Source organism: Tigriopus californicus, chromosome 7 (genome assembly GCF_007210705.1).
Source record: "Tigriopus californicus strain San Diego chromosome 7, Tcal_SD_v2.1, whole genome shotgun sequence".
Classification (NCBI taxonomy): Eukaryota; Metazoa; Arthropoda; class Copepoda; order Harpacticoida; family Harpacticidae; genus Tigriopus; species Tigriopus californicus.
In genome coordinates, this window is record NC_081446.1 from 8,162,186 (window position 1) to 8,185,932 (window position 23,747).

Sequence of the window (23,747 nt, forward strand, 5' to 3'; positions counted from 1 at the left end):
CCGGCTTTTGAGTAATAGTCGACCCTATCTCGAGAGCGTGGTGATCTGACAGATTACTAGGCGTCACATATTTAGTAGATTGATAGATTAGGTACTGTACTATAATATGATTGCAACGACAACTCGTCTTCAGTTTTTTTGTTTACTAGATTTCGCAAAGCAAAATTGAAAGATACTCGAATAAAACTGCATTTTTAAAGAACAAGCACTGGAACAGAGATCTTAATAACAGTCAAGGCAATAAAATCGATTCGTTTCCTTCCTTGTTGTCAGGAAGGAAACGAACCATAAACAAATGAACTGGCCATTTTGCTCATCTGTGAGAGCAATGTCAGATTTTCGAAAATTTACCAACATATTATTGAGTGATATTTTTAGTTTCTTGGATATGGGGCATAAAGACACAATTGCTTGATCAAATTTAGACCCATGGCTCGTTTTGCTTCGAATCGAAGTTCCAATTATCTTTCTGTCATTTTATGTCGACACAAATCAAAGGTAAATAGCTAAGCCTAATAAGTACGTAGTATTAGTCTTAAATTTACACCTCTCATTCAAAATCAGGGATGATATCAAGTTCAGAAAATTTTGGTTCGAACCCCATCAAAGTAATCTGTGTCGGCTTTTCTGGCAAGAATCTTTTATGCCACACCAAGTGCGCGATCATTGACAAGCAATCAATTGGCTTGAGGTCTTGTCACATCTTGGAAACGCCTTTTTTCAGGAAACCGACTAAGATCCTTGACGTTCGAGCATCATTTTGATTGATCGTCTTTCTATGTAGTCGTCATTTTTGTGAGCGTCGCTCTGGTTGTTGTCGTTGTTGTCGTCGTCGTTGTTGTTGTTGGTGGTGGTAGTGGTGGTGGTTAAGCCTCTGTAAAGCGGAAATACCCACCGAACCCGTCCTATACTTCCAGCATAACAATCAACACAACTTTGGGATGCTAGCCATCTGTTTGGGCTTTTCGGTTCAATTTGTAACACAAAAGAAGCCGAGTATTCATGACCTTTCTTGCCCTGCTACTTGGGTGAATTATTATTAGCCACATCACGGTTGTTGTTTAGTGGTCTACCCCCCAAGTATCATTTATGAATAAAATTATTCCAACAACGTTATCCTAGTATATGCCAACACACAAAACAAACGTGTTTTGAGGAAGATGTGGAATTGAGGTAGCATTATAATAAATTCTCGACTTGAATGGTCGGATGAGCTTGGGAATAATAGCAAACTCATTTCCTTTATTATCAGATTTCAAATAATGTTCCTTAAACGGTCCGAAAAATAAAATGAAAAGTTAATGAAATTCTTTCATAATCTCTTTGGGATGATATATAATCATCGTCCAATCAGTCCTCTCTCTTTGAATATAATACCAATGCATGTATTTGTTCAGTATTAAGCCAATTTGATAGAGGGAGTGAGGCCAAGATTTTGGTTGTACATAGTTTTCGTGTACGTGGAGCGTTTGAAAGTTCTGGGCGTCATGACTGTTAAACATGTTGTCATCTGACACTTCCCTTCTTTGATTTTGTGCGTACGCTTTTGGTACGTGGGCCCGGGCCTAGAACCTCTCCCATCACCATAGAATTAATTGTTACCCTAAGATCTAAACATTGACAGCAAATGAGAGTGATGGCGGTGGCAGAAGGGCTCGTGATTTTTTTCTGTTGTTGATGCTGACAGTAACGCCAAGGATAGATATGAAGACGAAGATGAGGATGAGGATCTTGGGTTGGGCGGAAGTGCTGATCTGTCCCTGCTAATCAGGTGATGAAGAAAAGGGCACGTGTCAATGAAGTTCAAAATATGCCACAAAATCGACCCATTCAAATCCTAAAATTTTGAATGGGACCCTGCAAGTTTGGCATGCAACAAAGGTACTTTGCCCCTTTTGCAATGCCGGCCTCCACGAAGGCTTGAAGTGCAGACATTAATCCTTGTCCTTTGTTCAACAATTCACAAATGGGATCACCAAGAAGAAACGTTACTAAGTTGACCCTGTTCTTCAACGAATCGTCAAGCTCCATCTTCAATTTATGAAAGGACTCTAGAGAATTGAACGAAAGTATTCTTCTTATTAGATAAAGTTACCCACATGGACATACGTAAAGCGAATTTGTTACGAAAGACTACATATAATATTAATGTAATAGTAATAATATTCCTTTTGAACTTTTGATTTTCACCAAACTTGGCACTTCTTTTGAGGATTCATTGGTGAATCAGCTTGGCATTTGAAGTCAATCGAAAACTCATCAAAATTCGAGAGTGGCCCAATAATTCGGAACTTGTTGGGCGAATGAGCCCCGGTTTTGATCTGCTTCTTCAAGGCTTCGTCCCTCCATTTGGCGCACCAAACTTGTCCCCAACTAATCCAGAATAGCTGCTTGGGATTGAATCCCAAGCCAGGTAACTTAGACTCGGGCTGGCCATGATTCGATAACCATTTCTCTGAAAGTGGGACAAGCAAGATCGTGTGAGAAACTCATTGAAACTTTGCGAGTTGTCGAGCGCGTTAATAACGAGAGTGTTGGCAGAGGGCAAGAATGGAATTCTGCTTTGGAATTTGAACGAAGAGAAAAAGTACCTAACGTCTTCATAGTCTACTATGTTTCTCCTTTTACTGATGGAGTACTTAACACTATATCATTGTGGTACAAATGTGGTCGTTGAAGAGCAAAAGGAAGCCAAAACACCATTGTGTTTGGTGCCGAACGTTATGAATGCATTGTCAATGAGGAAAATATGGATTCAAAATAGCCACCTTCAATATGTGCACCTACTTACGCACACATGATGGTCGTTTGATCATCAGGGGTAAAGAGAAATTTCGCGGGACATTTCATGAAAGGAAACAACACGACCAATAACACAGATTTCAATGAAAGTCCTTGTTGCCTTAAATCATGATTGCAGAATATCCATACCATATCCGTAATACGCTTCCTTCAATCCTCCGTTGTCGGCAATGTTTTCCCCTTGCGTCGTGACTCCATTCAACTGCATACCAATCTGTTGGGCAGTGTAGTTTCCGTATTGGTGAATGATGCAATTGGTTTTTTCCACGAACTTATCCTTGGTGGATTGCGCCCACCAATCTCTCAAGTTACCTGCATCAACATTGGATGTCCCAGTGAACGATTTAAGAACAATTGGAAAGTGAGTAGGGGTGCTATCGTTTGCTGTGTTGTGCTCTTCCTCTTACCGTCGCCATCGAACTGTCGACCTCGGTCATCGAAGCCGTGGGTGATTTCGTGCCCAATCACACCTCCAATGGCTCCGAAATTCAAATACATGGGCACTGTGTCGTCAAAGAAATGTCCTTGCAAGATACCAGCGGGAAAGGTAATCAGATTCTTGAATGGATTGTAGAAGGCATTCACCACGGCCACGATCCCTTGATCAATCCAATCCCGCTTTAAAACGGGGTCCCGCAGTCGACCGCAATCAAACTGCCGTTTCCACAGGGTAATATTCAACAAATTATCTATGAGACTGTGATTGTGAACCAAGAGCCCGGTATATAAGCCATCCACCAGGGATTGCTCTAACATCTCTTCCGGGTATGCGATATTCTCGGCAATCTTTGTCAGTTTTTCCTGCGCATTTCCACGAGTGACTTCATCCATCCAGTCTATGTCGTCCAATATGTCTTTGAAGGCTTTTCTCAGGTATTGAATCAGGTTTAACACTTTACTCTTGGCTTGAGAAGAAAAATGTCTCATAGCGTACATGCTGCCGATAGGAATTTCGAATCTCTTCAAACTGGTGGAATCAAAGCCCACCAAATTGGCGCAGAACTTCCATCGAGGTGTTTCCACTTTGACACCGGTCAAAGCCTTGTTAAATCTTAAAAGAATAGCCCGGGCATCGTGGTTGAGGAATTGGAACATAGATTTTACCACTCGCCATCCCAAGTAGTTGCTGATTGTCCGGGGGCTGGACGCAGTCAGCAACGTCGATAAATCGGCCATGTATTCGGGGTTCTTCACAATGATTGGCTCATCGGGACCGATGGTTTGATCGAATATCAGTGTGTCGATAAAGCTTGCCCAAGAGGGTGGATGTCCCGGTAGGCTTTCGATGTCTTTGGCTAAAAACTTATTGTACATTTTCGTACGGTCCCGTCGTTCCTCTCGGGGGGCAGAAATTAAAGCCAGATCAATTTCCAGTTCAAGGGACTCTTTCAGTTCTTGTTGGGTTGTCTCAAAATCCATTCCTAGCAGTTTAGCCGCATCAATCATGAATCGGTAGTATTCTTGCACATCAGGATCGTCGAAGCCTTTGATGAGATATTCTCTGGACATTCCAAGGTTAGGTTGATCTAGGAAGATCACTCTCCGAGACGAATTCTTATAGTCCGGGGCCACATAACACGACACGATCTGATTTTTACTGAACCCCTTTTCGTTGAAGCGAAGCATTTGATTGTACCATGTGAATGCGCTTGGATCCCAAGACGACCCCAAGAGCACTGGCCAGCCACCCAGTTCTCTCAAAGCCGATTGAAGGGGCTCAAGCCCCAGTTTCTCTAGTGTGTCCTCGTCCATGCAAGATTGATACAGAGCTTTTGCCTTCTTAAACGAATCCCAGTCGTGCTCGGTGGTTGGTTCCTCGAGAATGTTTCGAGCTCGAGCATAGATGGTCTCACTCACCGGCGTGAATCCGGTGTAAGTACTCTTCTCCTCGGGGATGACTTTGTTTTGGATGAATTTCCCACAAGCGAACTGATTAAAATCTTGACAAGGATCTGCAGACAAATCCATATTTTGGAACAAGTTGTGAGCGGCAGTGATGCATGATTTTGACAAACACACGCCATCTTGATCATATTCCTCTGTACTATTGCCCAACCCTGGATGGAGCGGGCGAAAATGAGACGCTTCTGAGGATCCCTTAGGTAAACTGGAACATGACGAACTGGAGTTCACTCCTACTTTGATGGCTAAAGCCAGCACAACCACGAGGATGACCACAATGGCGGCTGTTTTGATCTTGTCCTTCACTTTGGAGCCCTTGTGGGTTTGCGGGGACTCCACCTCCATGAAGCTCATACCCTCCTTCACCATGGATAAATGTGTGCAAGGGGAGCTGTTCGTGATGGGAAAGCTATTGTTCCGTCGACACTTTTCGCAACTGACTTCGCTTGTTTCGTTCAAGAAGGCGAAGAAGACCGAGAAGGGGGATGAAAAGGGGGAAAAGAAGAAGAAGAAGAAAGAGTCGGAGGAGGAGGAGGAGGAGGTGCACGATAAATTCGGCAACAGAAGACGTTTTGCGTAATTAGTTTTGGAGAATTTTTAAGGTTTCATGGCCATCGTGCGCTTCTCTTAACCCCACCACGGGGGCAACGATAGTTTCAGTGTCTCAACTACTCGACCTGCACGCTGTCAACTGAACGTCCAGTACACTCTATACGTACGTCTGTACAGCAGGACATGCAGGGACGTACTTAAGTATGTGGACACAGAAGAGTATGTATGGGAGGGGGCACGAGGATTGCACTACGTAGGCTTAGCTTGAGAATCAACCTCTCTCTCTCCTCCAACTGTTTAATCTTGTTGGATAGAAACCTCACATAATCGAACTTGATGGTTTCGTCACCACAATGGTACACTCAATTTTCGCCGAAAGAAACACTTCACAGCCTCTCTCTTGAGTCCACATAAACTACAGTAACAACACTTGCCAGCTCAACGACGGAAGAACGGACGGACGGACTGACTGACTGACACTCGAGTTACTTAAGCAACCAACCAACCAAGGAAACTCTGTCTGTCTGTCGATTCCAAACTTTAGGCCCCTCGCTCACTCATTTCATATATTTGAGTCTCACAATAACCAATGCATGCGAGAGCTCCTGTTGAACTAAGACAAGTTGGTCGGGAGTGACACAGTTTTCTGCATTCCGACTGAGAAATCAAACACAGTCGTCGTTTGGGAAGTATAGCTTCAAGTTTTTTGGACCTGGAATCTTGGACGGAGAAATCCAAAGCTTCAAATGAACGAGTCTTCGTGGTCCAAGCTTGAGAGGCCCGGGGCAATACCGGTTTACCTTTGGCAGGTACCAAAGAGCTCTAGGACTGAGGGCCTGTTAGTAAGAGCGCTTCCAGTACAAAAGTGGCAATCAACCGATTGACCCCGGTAGGTCAGTGTTCAGATTAATGGTCCATGTCGGGGTTGAATGATCGGATGTTGTCTCCAGAATTTGCTTCTCCTTTGTACGCACGTAATACATGCATACGGTATGACGTACGTTGAAAACACTTGTTTCAAGCTTCTCCGTTGCACTGCTGCACTTTGAGCGAACTCATACTACAAACTCAGAGTACCTCTGAATAAGGTGGAGCAATTTTGAGGGCAAACATGCTCCTATTTCACAGCATTATTGATACAGGTAGTAATTCGAGATGACATTTCCCTTGCTGGCGTCACTCCACGTTTGTTCACGTTGATGCCGTCTTGTGCCCATAAAACATGTTGTTAGTCGTGAAATATAGCCAGATTCGAGTAAATTGATAGTTATTTACAGGTTTGCCGACAAGAAGTACCAGACGAAGTCTTTTCTAGCAAGAGAGAAAATCAATTATAGAGGAAACTACTCCTATAGCTTCAAATTGCACAAAAATTTCCAAAATATGAGCTCGTGGGATAAATCTTTGATTCTTTTCCGCCAAATTTAATTTCTATTGTCAAAAAAAACCATCCGTCTTCAACCTTCTTTATGCCATTAAATTCGAAGATGTTTGTCAACCCCTCCTTCAAAGATTCATTCTTGATTTCGGACCATCGAAGTACCATAACGAGCTGTGCTTTCGAGGGGAAACCTCCACCTGATGCGCCAGAGCCGTGGGATACTTGCCTTCACTCAAAATGTAGTGCTTTGACTTCGAAATGTCTTTCATGAAAGTCCTGAGACAATGGCAGACGTCGTGATCACGTTCTGAGGTTTGACACCAGGGTGAGCTAAGGAGAAGCTGTTCCAACAAAGTGCAAAGCTGCAGGCGTAGAACAGCAGTTAAGGGTAGAACAAAAGGTCTTGCTTGCACAGGCATCTAGCCATGTCTCGCCCTGCTTTTCTCATGTTTTGAAGCCTATTCTCCAAGACCACTTGAACCTGATATTGATGGAAAGCTTCACATTAAAAACTGCAAGCAATTTGCTAACAGTTTCTTCAGGTTGACCAGATTCAGGGGACTCAAGACTCTTAGATTCGGGAGCTTGTAGGAACACAATTTCCAAATTAGCTACGTTTTTGCGGCCGTCGTAGCCTGTTTAATGCCCAGGGTTTTTATTTTGGCAATCTCGTTTCTTGTACCTCAAAGTAGAACTATTACTCAAATAATTCCCGAGTCTGGAGTTCCAGGTACTCGCCCCCCACGCGACCTCTGACGGACAAAAAATCCGCGACTTGTGCCATTGAAGACGAACGCAGTCATCATGGGGACTGGACGAGGAGGACTCCAGAGAACATTGAAAAAGGAAAGGAAAATTGGTCCATCAAGGGACGTCTATCATATGATACGGCACGGACTTCTAGAGATATGGATTGCGAACGGAAGCCAAAATTTCTCATCTCCTAAACCGTTCATCTTATTCCAAATAAGCACCTCATACGACCACAAGATCTTGTTGAATATATGAACTTGCCCAACTTTGAGCCCAAGGCTATGCCTAGGGAACTCAGGAGATAGGGTCAAAATTATGTAATATACGCTGCATAAAATTCGAATTTTCAGCCTGTTCTTGGCCGCCTACATAATCTTTTGACATCTTATATTTGAAGCAAACCACTTTACAATGAAATGATATAAAAATGAACTGTCTTTGATTGAGGAGATCGACGTATCTTATTTTTCAACTTATTTTCGAAAAGTGGCTCAGAGTCGCTATGACCAAGGGCAGGCCGATTTGGCGAGAAGCTCGTTTGCAGTCCATATCTCAAGAAGTCCGAAGATACGGTTACCCATGCCCTTCACGCCGATCTGGTTTTCTCCGGGAGGTCGGTCCGCAAAGACAGCGCCTTGACGGTTCGGAATCCAGAATTTGTAAAAGGCCAAAGGGATAGGCAAACAATAGGGGACATGAAGAAGTTGGAAGAATTGATTTTGTTTTATTTTGATGGGTAAAATAAATTTTGAGGGAATTAATCAAAAAATCGTCCCATGAGCACAGATTTTGATATGTTTGCTTATTCCTAAATTATTGGCCTAGTTCCATCTATATTTGATTCTCCCTGGTATTTGTAGGCCTTGGAGGCCAGTCAAATCAGCACAAAGAGTCCTTGAGTCTCGAGTTTGCAACTAGCAAAGTAGAGTAGAAATACAACCTAGATAGTATTCTTTATTGAATTGGGCCTTCCACTAGCCCGACAAAATCGTATGCAGTTAGGCGTTTAAATTCGCCTTGTGTTTTACATTCATTTAAATGATTCCTAATGTCAATCCTAAACGTCTAATGGTCGTCTGAACTACGTAGGTTGGGAAGCCAATGACCGCAATGTCAAAGGGTCTATTCACATTGACGGAGGATATACAACAGAGGGGATCTTTCAAGCGTAAAAGATATGTTCAGTTGTATTGAGCGTACGGTGTGTAATTCATTAAGTTTGCCCTAACTACTTCTGGCCTACTTATCGCTTGTACACTTCGTGAGCTGTATTAGGTTCCCTTTCACACACAGATTTGTTTCTCGTTTCTACGTGGACCACAGTGAGATAAACGTGTACTTCACTATCAGTAGAAAATATAGCTGTGGGAGTACCAGGGGCACGAGCGGAACTTCGTATTTGAACCTTTACCAAAAAACTACTCCATCACCGTTACTTCTCTAAAATAGCGATATTTATCCGTTATTTTTTACAAAAAAAACCTCTCTGCTGAATTGGGACCAGTGTTTCAGCCAAAGGAGAATAACAATGAAACAAATTGGTTATTATTTTTGAGACGAGACCTTAAAAAATCGTGAAGCGAACCTCTTTTTACATTTTTCCCTTGTTAAAAAGAAGAAAGTAACGGTATTGAGCGGGCTAAAAACCGTTCTGTTACCGATACCGTTACTTTTGCAGAAATATAACGCGTTACAGGGGTCGCCGTTACTCAAGCCCTGGACTAAAAAGGATTTTGAATCTTTCATTTTGTCGCCAAGTTTTCTTCAACCCTTTTTACACAAGAGGCGATCACGTTGAACATTTTTTTGCATATTACTGCATAATAACTTGATCCGATGCTTAACATCTATAACTAAATGACAAGCTTGAATGCAGGTGAAGATTAAGAAAAAAATTTTTAGTTGCCGTTTATCTGCATGATAGGTCTTATATCATTCAAGATATACATATTGCCTGTTGTCCGAAACTGGGGTTATCTGATTTTAAGTCCAGGGCTTAATTTTCAAGATTTCGATTACCAGTATAGACTTATCTTATGGTTAAGAAAAATAATATCAATCGCTCGATCAATCAACTGAGGAACTGAAGACAACTCTTACACAATAGCAAACTATTCCGAGCAATCAACTCTACTACGTTGGTTGATCAGATTTTATACGAATTTAAGGCTAAATAAGACATTCAACCCTTTCATCTCGAACTGATAGGAATCCCATTCACAGAAACGGTAAGGAAGTTCCAAGTGTATGACGAAACAGGGCTGTCCAAAACATACAAATGCATATTTTTCCCTTTTCCTTATCTTTTTTGCATTATATGCATTATAGTGCTATTTTGCTTTTTTTTGCATTCTTTGCCATTTTTGCTCAAAAAGTAGAGTTTCTTACATTTGATTTTCTTGTGTCTTTTCAAACGGATTGCTTGTTCTACTTTTCTCATTGCTTTCATTTAACCATTCTTTTGAAATTGAATTAATGCAAACACTTTGCCTTTTTGCCTTGTTCTTTGCATTCTTTGTGATTTTTTGTTGCATCTTTAATTAGATTTTCTGTCAATTTGAATGCACTGTTTGAACAGTCCGGAACAGGAATGTGTTGCCCAAAGCGTGGTTTCTTCAACTAGGGTCCATCAACCAATATTTGCGACATCTGGACAATTTGATGATCAAAATGTAATTGAAATAAACCAAAGACAAATGAAGTCATGACTAGACCTAGGAAAAGAAGTTAAAACCGTAAAACCGTAGGGTTTTTACCTTTTTCGGCCAAATTTTGGTGAAATCACCTAAATTGTCGTTTTTGGAGAAAAAAAAATATATTTTTTGGACCTTCTTTGACGCTTTTCATACTTACGAGTACTTGTTAAAACTGGGCGGGAGTGTAATGGTTATTTTACTAACAGATGAGTTGACACCTTGCTTCCTTGTTTAGTTCTATTTCCCATCCAAAGAAATGTGACCCAGCGTTGTCACCGCTGTTGATGAATGGCACCTCCAATTTAGGTCCTTAGTAGGCATTGGTGAAGAAAGCTCATTCTCATACCACAATGAAACGGTTTCAGAGCAACGTCTTGGTCTTTCCAAAAAAATCTCGATGATCATGAGCTGTTTGTTGTATTTCTCTTGCTCAAACAGTTCTTCATTTTTCATGCTTTTTGTCAAAAAATAACAAAATAGATAAATCTATTTTCCTGTACCTTTTGACAAGCTTGCCACTATTTTTAACGTTTTTCGAAAGTTAACCGGATTTTATGGCTGATTTTGTTACCTCGTCCTGTACTTAATTTGCCATTCTTTTCTACCTTTAGGTTACCTTTTTTGCTTTTTTCCCTATCTTTTTTCCGAGGTCTAGTCAAGTGAGAGAAGTTCAATGCAAAAAATGATTGCCTTGATGTGTCAGCCCGGCTAAAGATTCCGAAAGACATGAATGTCTAGTGCTGGGACGAGTCCTCGACTCTTTTACTAGAGTCAAGTCTATAAAAAACTTGTCTTGCGAAATTCTAAGAAGGAAACAAAATCATTCTTTTTTATCTGACAGGGCCGGACTTGAGTCCTTTCTAAAAGACATAAGTCCGGACATTGTCGGAAAAGGCTCGAGCGCACTGCGACTCAAGTCCGGACTCGAATCTGGACTCGCCCCAGCACCATGAGTGTCGTTCATCCCGGCCAGGTTCTGATATTTCACAGGTATCCGATTGCTACAATTCCCACGAAAACTGCTAAAAGTCACTCCCTAAACCTCTCCTTTTCTACTAAATGTTACTTCTTGTTACTTCTTGCTGGAACAGGCTCTCCAGGCGGAATTGATGAATCACCTTGTTTCAGATTCACTGTCTTTATTTTTAACATCAATTTTGAGGAGTTTGAGTACCCCTTAAGCCAATGATGGTCCGGGACATCTTAGATTTATATTCATTCTCTTTTCTATTGCCTAAAAGAACCATTGCCTATTGGAAAGAGCAAATTTCGCTTCTCGATTAAGTTAGCTTAGGCCACATTGTTCCAATTTTTAAAGCCGAAATAATATGCTCCCTGTAAAAATCAATTGGGTTTTAACTAGTTCGTATATTGCGTGACATGATTCAGAGGATCACAAAATGCATACTTCAAGATTTTTTTGTAGTCCACACAATAATTTCACTCTTATCGGCAGAAGCTTCGAGGTCATTTTGTCCAGAAGAGTCGGTTAGAAGAACGGCTTTTTTACCTTAATGTGTGTATTCAGGGGCTCTAATGTCCTTGGTATATTAGGGAATAAAACAGTGGAACGATAAAAAAGTCCAAAATACTTTTGATGTCACAAGTTACTGCGCGTAATGCAAGACGTGAAAAAAATGCCAAATCCCCGTTTTGAGAGGGTACGGGTCTCCTTTGATATGCAATATTTACAGTAAGATGTCTCGATACGACTTTGAAAAACTGTTTCGGGAAGTTTAGCACAAACATTTGAGAGTCTTTTTTTTAATCAAGGAACCAAGAGGAACATAACTGTTGCTTAAGACCAGGAAAACGAATGCAAATGTATCTAGGGTAAATTAGATTTTAAGCTGTTTTGAACAATTTTAAGGGAAAACCGTTTTTGCAATTCTTATCCTAAAATAACCTAAAACGAAGGCGGTTTTTTGAGAGCTTTTTTCGGCATTTGTCGTCTATGAAGAAAATTTGTAAAAAAAACACAATCCAAACAACAGTCCATTGCTCTATTGATGAGTTTGTTGGGACGGGCAAGGCTTGTCAAGTTGAGCATTTAGATGATCTTGTAGTCACAGATCAGGATGCTTTAGAGGCCATCAGGGACTTGAGACTCTCGAGCTCCCCTGGCCCTGATGGGGTGACATCTCAGTTTCTGATGAGATGCTCACAGGTTCTTGCTCCTGTTTTCTCGTACTTGATGCGTTGCATCTTGGACCAGGGCAAGTTCCCCTCTTCTCTGAAGGTAGCTCATGTTGTTCCAATTTTCAAAGGGGGAGATAAGTCACTCCCCAGTAACTACAGGCCGATTTCTCTCACTTCGAATATTGCGAAGGTGTTTGAGAAGATCATGAAGTTCAAACTTGTTGAATTTCTTGATATACATGAAGTCCTTCCTCCTAGCCAGCACGGGTTCCGAGCACATTTTAGCACGGTTACCCAACTGATTGAGCATATAGAGCAGGTTATTGAGGGACTGGAGAGCCATGAATCAGTCGATGTAGTTTATCTCGACTTTGCCAAGGCCTTTGACAAGGTAGATCATGGCCTTTTAGTTAACAGGCTCCATGAGATTGGGATCCAAGGCAAGGTTCTCAATTGGCTAAGAAGTTTCATTTGTGGTAGGAAGCAATTAGTTAAGGTTGAGGGATCCCTTAGTGACATACATGATGTCAAGTCGGGTGTCCCTCAGGGCTCCATTTTGGGTCCTCTCCTTTTCATCATCTTCATTGCTCCGCTTCAGAAGCTTGGTAGTAGTAATGTCAGTATCTCTTCTTATGCTGATGATACAAAATTGGTAGTTGGTAGGAATGGTCAGGATTCCGGTTGTCTGGTAAAGGTCCTAGACCAAATTTATTCCTGGGTTGCTGCGAGTAACATGGCCTTGAATGGAATGAAATTCCGTTCAATGACCTTTGGGTCGACGCCATTAGACACTCCACTATTAGATGATGAAGGTAAGGACATTGAGCAGGTCTCATCCATGAAGGATTTAGGTGTAGTCCTCCAAGATAATGGAAAGTTCGATGAGCATATCCAGTTGAAAGTTGGTAAGGCTTTTCAAACATGTGGTTGGATATATCGCACGTTTAAGTCCAGAGATAGTGTCACGATGCTAACTCTGTACAAGTCGATTGTTCAGCCGCATCTTGAATATGCCTCTCCTGTTTGGGCTCCAATTAGTTCAGCAGGTTTGCAAAAGCTCGAGCAGGTCCAAAGATGTTTTACTAGGAACATTGAAGATATGAGAGAGCTCTCGTATTGGGAGAGGTTAGAAAGGTTGGGATTGTACAGTACTCAGAGAAGGTACGAAAGGTATCTGATATTGTACGTTTTCAAAAGCATTCATGAGCTTTGTCCCAACCCAGGATTTAGGGTAAATTGTAGTGACCGTAGAGGCTTAATGTGCGTTTTGAGAGCACCTTCAAGCCCTCGAGAATCCAGGCTAGTTAAAACAATGAAGTCCAACTCCCTTCTTTCTCGGGCTCCTTCATTGTTCAATTTGCTGCCCTCAAATATTCGTAGGGTTTATGTAGGGGTTGATCTAGTAGCAAGATTTAAGTCAGACTTGGACAAGTTTTTGACTAAAATTCCGGATCAACCTTATATTCAAGGATTAGCCAGATCAGCCAACTCCAATTCGTTGGTCGATCAAATAATATATATAAATAAAAGTCAAGTAAAATGAATAATCTTCTCGTCTCGAACTGCTGGGATTCCAATCCCGGTAGCGGTAAGGAAGTCCGCAAAAAAAACGGAAGTGTAAACATTTTCCTAGTAAAAATCTAATAGAGATAACTTATCATTATTTGTTATTTTAAACTAGTAACTTTTTAGATCCAGTGCACTTAGAAAACACATGTCTTAAGAATTGGAACAACTAGATGAGCTTCTGGTCCTTACTCGCTAAAGGCCCAAAAATGCTCTAAATGAGCTTCTAGGACAACGGTGTTTGGCCCGCCCAAGCCCCAGGTTGTTTTTGCAGCTTAAAATTCAATTGCCATTCAGGAACAAGCAAGAGGTATCTCATTGTTGGGAACTGGAAAATACTGTTCATGTGGAGAACTGCATGGGGTCTAGAATTCACACGAACATGTAACAAAATCTGATTAACTCGATGTTTAGGTAGACTAAAATATGTGAGGGACTGAAATAAGCAAGGTTTTACAATTACGTTTACCATTATGATGGCAAATTCTGATTTTGCCTTTTGAAATACCCTCTATTACACCCTGTTCATAAATCTAAGAAGTTATAACAACTGCACAAGTAATGGTCTACTTTGAAAACCAAAGCCCCGTTCCCCTGGCTTTCTTAGATGCAAAATGAATTCTTGTACATGATAGTGAGTTTCCAGGGGGAACGCTCAACTTGAGACAACATGGTTGGCTTTAGGAATCTGATTTGAACTGTATGACCCCCACTAACAAACTGACAGTCAAAGGACAAATTACCTATGTCCATCGAGAGTACTGTAGATGCAAAATTTTGTGAATCATGCATTAGGTTCGAGACAACGAGGTCTTTCCGAGATTATGGTCTTCGGTAGAAAATTGATTGCTGAGGTTTACTAACAGGTATTGCATGAAAGAATGATCTTGCTCTTTCCTTGCTTTGCAATCAGATACATCATACATTGGTAATTGAAAGATTGGTCACCATCACCTGCTGCATTTTGACTCCAAGATGAGTTCAGCTGGGGTCCAACCGCAAATTTTGGATAAACAATTCGACCGACACCGTGTGCCGTGTGCCATGTGTCATGCGAGGGCAGTCAATGGGATGGACGCAATTGCTTTATTGCCCATGGACTGTCAGAGTGAAGCTAAGTTAATGAAAACGCCAAAGGAAGGTGCTAGGATTACTTCAAATCTATAACAACACGTGCAGTTATACACCTTTCCGCATAGGGTACGTGTATTGGCTTTCTTTTGGGGAGTAAAACGACGAAAGTAATTTAGTAGGGAAGATTCTTACTGTTATTGATGAAACCAAACACCTTTGTTGGAAGATTTGTGCTATCATTTTCGTTCACAAGTGGTTACAAACTTTTGTCTAGTGATTAGAAAACTGAAACGAAAATTCCACGGTTCAAAATTGAATTATGCATGTTTAAATCAATGAGCTGGTTTAGCCTAACAATCGAAGGGGCAACCCAAAGTGTTGAAATTTTTCTCCTTTGGTGTAGTGGGTTCAAACGGTTCAAACCCACGCAAATGCTTTTTAATATAAAAGAAAACACTGTTTCCAATGGGGGTTACTTCTGGCAAAAGGTATATAGCGCTTTTTAGATGGTTGAATAGCACCCTCTGCATCCCCTAGGTGTGGACAAACCAACCAATCAATGTGCTCGCGGAAATCAACTTCTAACAAGAAACAATACCATAAAATGTAAACAATTCCCAAAACCACTTTTAGATTGTTTGCTTTCAAAATGCATATAATATACTCGACACAGAAGTGCGCGACCTTATGTTATTGGCACAAATGCGTGCTCTTATGACAAGTAGGCGAATACTTCACAATGTCATTTGAAAAAAAGAAAAGAACCAAACATGCTCAAATTGTAAATATGCCACCAAGTTCGAAAAAAACCACAAAAAGGTTAGTAAACCAATCCCACATTCCCATTTTTTTACTACAACAAATGCCCGTGAGCTTATCCCGTTACAAACCCTAGCCAAGGTGGTCATTTACCTAGCCGTGTTAGATTTTGCATACTATTTCAAGAGATTTTCTTCAAAATCGATGGGCTGAAAGGACAAACTCCTCAACTCTTCGAGGTTCATTTTTCCATTCTTCACGATAAGGTGACTTTTATTGAACAAATGCCATTGGCACATGAATCCCATGAATCTCATCAAGGTGGTTTCTTATGTGACCATGAACGACGTATTACTTCGACGTATGAAAAACATCAAAGGCACAATGAGGGCCGTAATGGTACTAGGTACCAAAAGGCTGATTGAAGTTGGGAAGTGTTGAGCAGAGGAGGGCCAGTTTCGAACGTTCCGAAAAGCCAACGTTTCTAAGGAATGCCTTCGGTCTTTTTAATGAATGCGCTTAATTTTGCAAAGAGGCAACTACGAAAAACGGATTCCAACTGGGGTCAATCGAAACAAGGCCAGGCAACTACGAAAAACGGATTCCAACTGGGGTCAATCGAAACAAGGCCAAAAGCAGTCTTGCTCTCGAAGGAGGAGGGGCATCAAACAAGCCTGATTTGCCATTAGTTGTCAAATGAATTCACCGTTGAATTGCGAGATAATGAAGAGACATTGTTTCTGTTATTTATGGAAAGTAAGCGAGAGAGCCATAAGATCACGTCGAGATTCAATCTTCTCTGACCTTCCCGTCCGGAAAGATGTCCCAACGGGTTCTCCATGTGGGGAACTGACATAGGTATTTTCGGAGATTAGGCGACCTTACCACAACTCACAACGTATACTTACAACGATTGAGCTTTTCTAAAATGGCGTTGTTTCTTGGCGGGCAGTGTACTTACATCTATAGACATCATTCTTCGAAAGGCCCATTTTCATCGCTTGGTTCTCTTGTGACGTTAGTAGGCCGAAATGCTCAGTTGAATTTCCCATTTACCAAAGAGTGCCCCCCCCCCACCTCCTGCTCCCGGTCGTTCCACCAAAAGGACTTCGGTTCTCTCTGCACATTGTTAGTTACATATACTATTAAGGCAGGCAAGAAGACACAGAGGGACGTTGCTGGGTGAGCACCTCATTTCGTCTCTCCGTTTGTTCGTGGCCGTCCTCAAGGTGAATGGAGCCGGCTTCTTCTTGCATCACTCCCACCGTTCCTCTCCAAAGATCCACACGCAGGCACACACACATATAGCAAGACAAGAAGAGGCATTTAGTACTTGTCCATACTACACCACTTTGAGTCTACACATGTGCGCGCACACACACACTCATATACCCCATATGCACACGTACGTAACAAGCGTGTGGGTATGTGTAAAAGAAGCACAGGACGACGACGAGGAGGATAACTTGATCGAGGTGGGCAAAGCTGCGAGGTGAGCGGACGGAGGCGCCTTTGGGAATGTTGTGAGGGTGCCAGACTCCGATGAGGAGGCCAAGGAAGAGGAGGAGGAAAAGAAGAAGAAGGAGGAGGAGGAGGAAGAGGAGGAAGAGGAGGAGGAGGAGGAGGAGGAGGAGGATCCACCGACCAGTGAAAAAGAGAGCGAGATACTCTCCTGCCCTCGATGACGGCCTCAGTTTGACATTTGAGCTGGGAGAATAAAGGCCCTTGTTGATTCTCGTCGAGAGGTTGCTCGTTACTCGATCGAACGACATCTAGAACTGTTCACTTTTTCTCGGAGCCAGCTCAGGGCCGGGTGGTTTTGTTTGTTTTCATTGGGCCTTGTGTGCAGAAGTGTATCCTAAGGTGGATCGAGAATTTGAGATTCAAGCCCCACCAGAAGATTAACTCAAACATCCCTTGTGAGAGCGAATGAGTTTGTCACTCCTCGGTCACCACCATTCACCAAGTCACCAAGACAGTTCGACAGTCTGTCTCCTCCGAGTTGATTGAAGGACGTGAAGAATACGAACCAGAATGCTCATTCATTGACATCGATTGGGTCGTCATTCACTATTGGCACACATTCGGGCGCCTCCATTGATTGGTGTGTTTCTGGATCAAAAAGACTGTTTCTTTCTGCAAGTAAGATGACGTGCTTCTTCCAAAGTTACCAGACGCTCATCTTAGTTCTACTCATAACAGGTAAGCAGCATAGCATTGGAACTTCTTCCTCCTCTCGCCGTACAAAAAGTATTGACAACATTAGTCGCATCAAAAATAATGTAGCATGACAATTAAATCATCATTGCCAATCCTAAAGGTCTGAAATATGTGTCATACACACAAATGGAGGTTTAAACCCTTATCTACCAGTCAGGCGACGTATCTTATCTTCCATGTGCTCTCACACAACTATTTACCCTCGACGAGTCCAGGATGAGGCCCCAGCCCAATGACTGCGTGTTTGATAACGTATCTAAACTATGACATTTTCCCCCATTCATTTTTAAGGCTCAAAGATATTGAAGAGGACAGTGCTTCTAACTTGATGTTTCTCAAACTAATCATGAATCGTTCATACTTTCTCATGGTAGTAAATCGGGTAGCATGTCCTTGACCCACACAGTCCTCATGTGATGTGTCTAGCTGGGTCCTCTGTTCTGATCCAATGACTCAATGCAAAGTGTTGATCGTTCAATGGAAGGTGAAAAAGTGTCAATGAAATAGATGAGAAACCTGTTCTTCCCATTTTTTATTCACCCCAGCTAAAAAAACAAGTTTTGTCCATCAAATCCTCGGGGGAGTGCATTTCAATGGAATATTTTTCAATGTTCAAAAATTTGTCACTCGCCTCGCAACTTGGGCTTGATCCTTTGAGGTAATGTTCAAGAGCTCCAAAAGCAGAAACAGCCGGCCTCTCTTGGTCACTCGGTGCTATTGTTCCTCTCAATTTACATCAGATTCGTAGGGCACCTGTCGAATATATGCCAACATCGACGAAGGAGTCTTGTTGAACTTGTTCCCCCTTTGTTGTTACGCATCAACTAGGAATTCTTGTCCACTTGCATATTACGCATACTCATACCTTCAAGCCGTAGCATTCCAGTTGTTTGTATCACAAACTCCTTGGTCGTTGGTTTTCGAGTCAACCCAAGGAGGGACTTTTCTTCTTACCACGAAATGTATCACATAGCGTACACCAACTATTGTGGACCCGAGTATGTGCGACTGATTCGACAAGAACGAGAGTGACTGTCCTTCTTACCCTTACACTGGCTTGGGCCACGTTTATCTGTCTTTTCGGGGGTGCAGTACATGCGTGTTTGTGGTGTGACCACTCTATTTTCATCTGGGAGGATGACAGTTATGTCACTCAATCAGACATCCAACTGAGTTACAAATTGAGTTAACAGGGCACTCGGTTTGGCCAAGAACCAAGCAACCACCTAGATCTAAACCAAGCCTATTGCCGGGAACAATGACTACATTGGTTTGCGTTTGTGAAGGTGGTCCCAACCAAGACGTTCGATTGCAAAGTCGCAACTTTAGAGGATTAGATTACTTACCCATTGGTTGGGTCAGGTTGACTAGATGACTGACTGATTGGCAGACTGGCATAATTTGGAGGAACTTGAAGATTTGGTCTTGAAGACTCAAGGTTGGAGGGTCATGTCATGTCGAAACCTTCATTCGATCCGATGTGAAGCGAGGTTCTTCGCCTGGTTGTCAAGCTTGAAGATTACCGCCAGTCAAGCTTTTGATAAAAAGTAATTTCCAAATTAGAGGTACGATTTTTCTTTTAGGCAATTGTTTAAGAAAAAGTCTCCAACTAAGAGAATAGATGACTTGAATTTATGTATGAGAATGTTGATCTACTCTTGGAACAGTGTGTAGGAGTCCTAATACACAAGAAGCGGATGGGTTGAAAACCCCAATAAATTGCTTCCGGATGCCGAGAACTTCTGACTTGATGTGTAATATTTCGCGGCGTGTGTAGTACCAGTGCATCAGTCGTGTGCATGGGCACTATGTGAGCCAACCGTCGGGTATGAACGAAATGAACCTGGGTAGATAGATAGATAGATAGATACTTGCGTATGGTATGTATGCACAATACGGAGTGGATACTCACGTTGGTGGGTGCCGCTTGAACTTATGGATTTCCAATATCCAACTTGAAAGTTCCCTCACTTGCATTCAAATGATGTCCAAGAATAACACGATTTTCAATTTGAACCGCTAGCGGAAGGCTTTCGGTGTTTCGTATCAAATGTTCGACCCTTTCTCTACGTACACTATTGTTGCATATGTTGGGTACATAGAACGACTGACTTGATTTAGATAGTTAGAAGACTAAGGTTCGTTGCCGGTTTCATCTGGGTACCTACCGTACCTCTGACATTTATGAACTATGCACAAGGCTATTACACTTTGACCATTCTTAATTATTGAACCGCACTACTCTTCGAAATGCCCTCTTCTTTCTAATGCTCGGGTTACTCTGAGTAGATGCTTGCTTACTTGCTTGCTTGCTTGCTTGCTCATTACCTCAGCCGTACAAAGACTTGATTGAACTTTCGGCTCTGCCTTTCAAGTCCATTCATGTGGTGTGTGTAACAAGCTCTGGAAGCATCTGTCTTAGTCTCAATTTTCTCCCAACACCTTTTTTTCTCGCCTTCAGCGCTGACTTATTCGTACCTCATCCATTGCACTTGCGTGCTTCCCTGGACTAGTTCAATGACCAAATCTACAATACGGCAATACGAGTTCAGCACATATCAACGAGCGTACACGTAGGAGGAGCAACAAATCAGTACATGAGCTAAGGAGTTAGTCTATCTCCATGCCTAAGTGCGATGAAATTGTACAAATTTTCAAACTTTGCGATGCAGGTATTTTTGCTTGAAGCCAAAAATGACGATATCTTTTAGCGTTTTTGTGTGAATTTTTGGGCCAAATTTGATCGTATGAACACTTCCTGTTTAGAAATTATAAACAGGTAAACGTTGGCTATCTTGAACCGTTCTTGTGAGGATGTATAGTGACAAAGAAAGGTACAGTAAGGGGCATAAACCTTCGTTGTTTCAACTATTTTCGTGGTCGTTCCATCCCAAAGATTTTATTCATGAAGCCAAAACGGAAATGGAAGGGTTGAGTCGAACTGAACTGACTTCATGAGCCTTGGCTAGTCACGCAGTCACAATTTTGACATTTTGTCATCAATACTTCTTCTCATGAGAGACAAATTGTTTCACATGAGGAAAAGAATGAAAAATGACGGGAGTTGTAAGATGAGCTGCTTCAGGCAAGCCAGTCTCGCAATTGTCCCGTCAGGTGACATTCTGACGTCTGTGCATTAAAAGTATTGCTCACTCACTCACTTCACTCGCACTTCATCTCGGTTGAATTCCAGATTCCAGACAGCATCTGGCCAAAAAGAAGGAGAGAAAAAAAACATATCTGAAGATAAGGAGGACTTAAACAAAGAAATAGTTATCTTTGCTGCCCTTAGGTTTTTTTTCGGAAAAGGTATTAATGTTTTGTTTTGACGGGTTTTGATTTATTTACTTATCTATTTAGGCACTCGTATAACGCTATTGGTCAAAAGTGAATCAAAAGCAGTTCAAAATTTTGGTTACGGATACTTCGAACATGCAATCTTCGAATTGTACTTGTATACTAGAACTCTCCAATCCGACTGTATCCACCATTTTGAACTATGAAGCCTTTTGAAGTCATGGATTTATGACAAGACTTTGAGGATAAGATATTTTGTTTAGGGAGATTCCGCCAACCTTGCCAAGATTTCATCTTCAACATTGGAAAAATATGGTTGACTCAAGACCAATGTCAACCTTTTGCCTTGAGTGAGCATCCTCCGCCCTTTTCATCCGAGAGCTGATGTCATTTTTTCCCAACACATGTAAACATTCGAAAAGGCCTCTTGGTGGGTAACATAATACGGCTGATAAGAGATTCAGGGCGTGAAAGGGAAACGGTGGGCTGAAGATCCAGTAGTATGCCATCTCTTGCGACCATGGTAAAAGTGTCGTGGGTGGTTTCATAGCCTATCAACCATTCATCTTTTCAACAAGTTACAGCCTTCATTCATGGTGCGTGTAAGGAGAACTTTTTTATGTACTGCATGTAATATTTTGAAGTGTGAAACAGGAAACACCAATCGAGCAATAAGAAGATTAATATAGGGTACTATTCATCATTATGGGAGACCTCATGACCTAAAAGCTGCAAGGCTAAGCTGTGCACTTAACCAATGGGGTATTTATTTTGAATGTTTTCAAGACTAATCCTCAAGTAGTCAAGAACTTAGATTTGTATCCAGGCTGACTTTTAACGAAATTAATTGTCTGTTTACCCCAATAGCGATCCTTTGCACACTCGCATTGTACAACTTGAATCTGGTGTTTTTTTGTTGTTTCTCCCTTGACTTTATTGGATGTCCTTGAGGCGGAAATAGCTCGAAGATCTCTCCTCGGATTGGAAATCCTAAGGGGAAATGCATTCGGCCCAGATATCTTACACATCCCTGGTGTTAGGACGAATGAGTGTTCGGGCGATGATGTCGATAAAGAAATTGCAAAACAAAAGCAAGCGAGTTGAATCAATCGATAAGTTCATAAACGTATGTATGCGCGGCTTACATTTTGGAGTGTTCTCAGCACCCTACAACGGGCCACACGAGATCAGATGAAGCCTTTTTGATACACACCCGCTCGAATGATATTCCACCTGGCCTCTTTTTGTTAAGAAATCGTCATTTGAACCAAATATTTGCCTCCAATGCCAAAAAGAGAATATGTGAACAAAGCCTAACAATGTGACTCGTTATGTGGATGTGGAGGGAGGATGCGATGTCGTACATACATGTACTATACATCTGTATGTAAGCAGAAGACGGAGAAATCAAAGTGTTCGTGTCAGACTCAGATGTTCCATATGTGTCACAAACGTGATTCTGTCCAGTAAATTCATTCTTTTAGCTCGTGAGTGTGTGTGTGTGTGTGTTTGTGTGTGCCAACCGATGCCACACTGAACATCCAGCAATATTAATAAGCTCAATGTAAGACGTTGAGAGAGGGGAAGAGCTTTCTGTAACTATTCCAATGGGTACCGTATACCAGATATTCCATTCGTGGAACATGGAACGGCCGATTTTGTCACGATCGGTGGACGGGAGCATTTTTGATCGAGCCGTTAGCCGAGCAACGTAGCATCCAAAGCTCTTCGAATGCAATGGGTTGGATTGCTCACCGTGCTTCCAAGTCAAAGTTGTCTCAGTTGATGACCTACTACACACCGTACCAATAAAAGTGATGCGATCTGTTGTTGGCCCTCTCGTAAAGTTCGTTTCTTTTGTAGGTGGGAGCAATCCCCCTCTTCTCTTCGAACCCTTTTCTCGACTAACTGGCTCATGTCTCAAGTCTCTGGACTCCAGAGGTCATAATGAGCTATCTTGTGAGATATTTTTCTCCGATAAGAGTGGCTGGTCTGAGCAATTTGTCAATCACCAAACTGACTGAAAGCGGAATACGGCTTGAAGTGTCAAAGATGTATGGATACATATAAGTCTGTTTGAAGGGGACGAGCGAGAAGTGATTGAAGTCTCAAGATAACTCCTGTCGAGTGAAAAACATAAAGTGCGTATATCTCTGTAGAAGAGGTCAGGGCAATAAAAGCGACGGCAAGCCAATACGCCCACAGTTTAGGAGAGCAATTTCCAAATACGTGCAGAGAGACGAAAGGCCAAGAAGTGGCAAGGTTTAAAATCAAAATAACAAGACAACCATGGATGGATAGCTATTTTGATGGCCCCTTTCCTCTTTCACCAAACAATTTCTTTGGTTCAGAGCTTGCGGCGAAAAGGCTAACCAATATCTCTAGCCAGCTGAATTGATTCATTGAGAATGAATTGTCGTCTCTCGGGAGTACTTCCATACCTACGGAGACAGGCATGGCTGAGAAACATTTTATATTCCCTCAGACTTGACCTTCTGGCTCTTTTCCACTAAAAAAAACATGTCTTATTTTAAACCAATACCAGCACTTGGTAATATCACGTAATCGACAAAAAGACCCTTTTCAGCACAATAAAACGGGAAGCT

The 23,747-nt window shown here is 41.9% G+C and overlaps 2 protein-coding genes across 5 annotated transcripts in view; one reads left to right on the forward strand and one right to left on the reverse strand.

The window, feature by feature from the left end:
- Positions 1-2,059: 2,059 nt before the first annotated feature.
- LOC131883273 (neprilysin-2-like) lies at positions 2,060-6,257 on the reverse strand. The gene is made up of 3 exons (XM_059230708.1): positions 3,210-6,257; positions 2,932-3,114; positions 2,060-2,455 (listed from the first exon to the last, which is right to left on the reverse strand). The coding sequence occupies exons 1-3, from the start codon at positions 5,071-5,073 to the stop codon at positions 2,187-2,189; spliced, it is 2,316 nt and encodes a 771-aa protein (XP_059086691.1). The 5' UTR covers positions 5,074-6,257; the 3' UTR covers positions 2,060-2,186.
- Positions 6,258-17,173: 10,916 nt separating this feature from the next.
- Positions 17,174-23,747, forward strand: part of LOC131882964 (fasciclin-2-like) — a 53,434-nt gene continuing 46,860 nt past the window's right edge. For all 4 annotated transcript variants that reach the window (XM_059230262.1, XM_059230260.1, XM_059230261.1 and 1 more), the window contains exon 1: positions 17,174-17,826. In XM_059230262.1, coding sequence (XP_059086245.1) covers positions 17,772-17,826 — 55 coding nt within the window. In that variant the 5' untranslated portion in view covers positions 17,174-17,771. The remainder of the gene's footprint in view (positions 17,827-23,747) is intronic.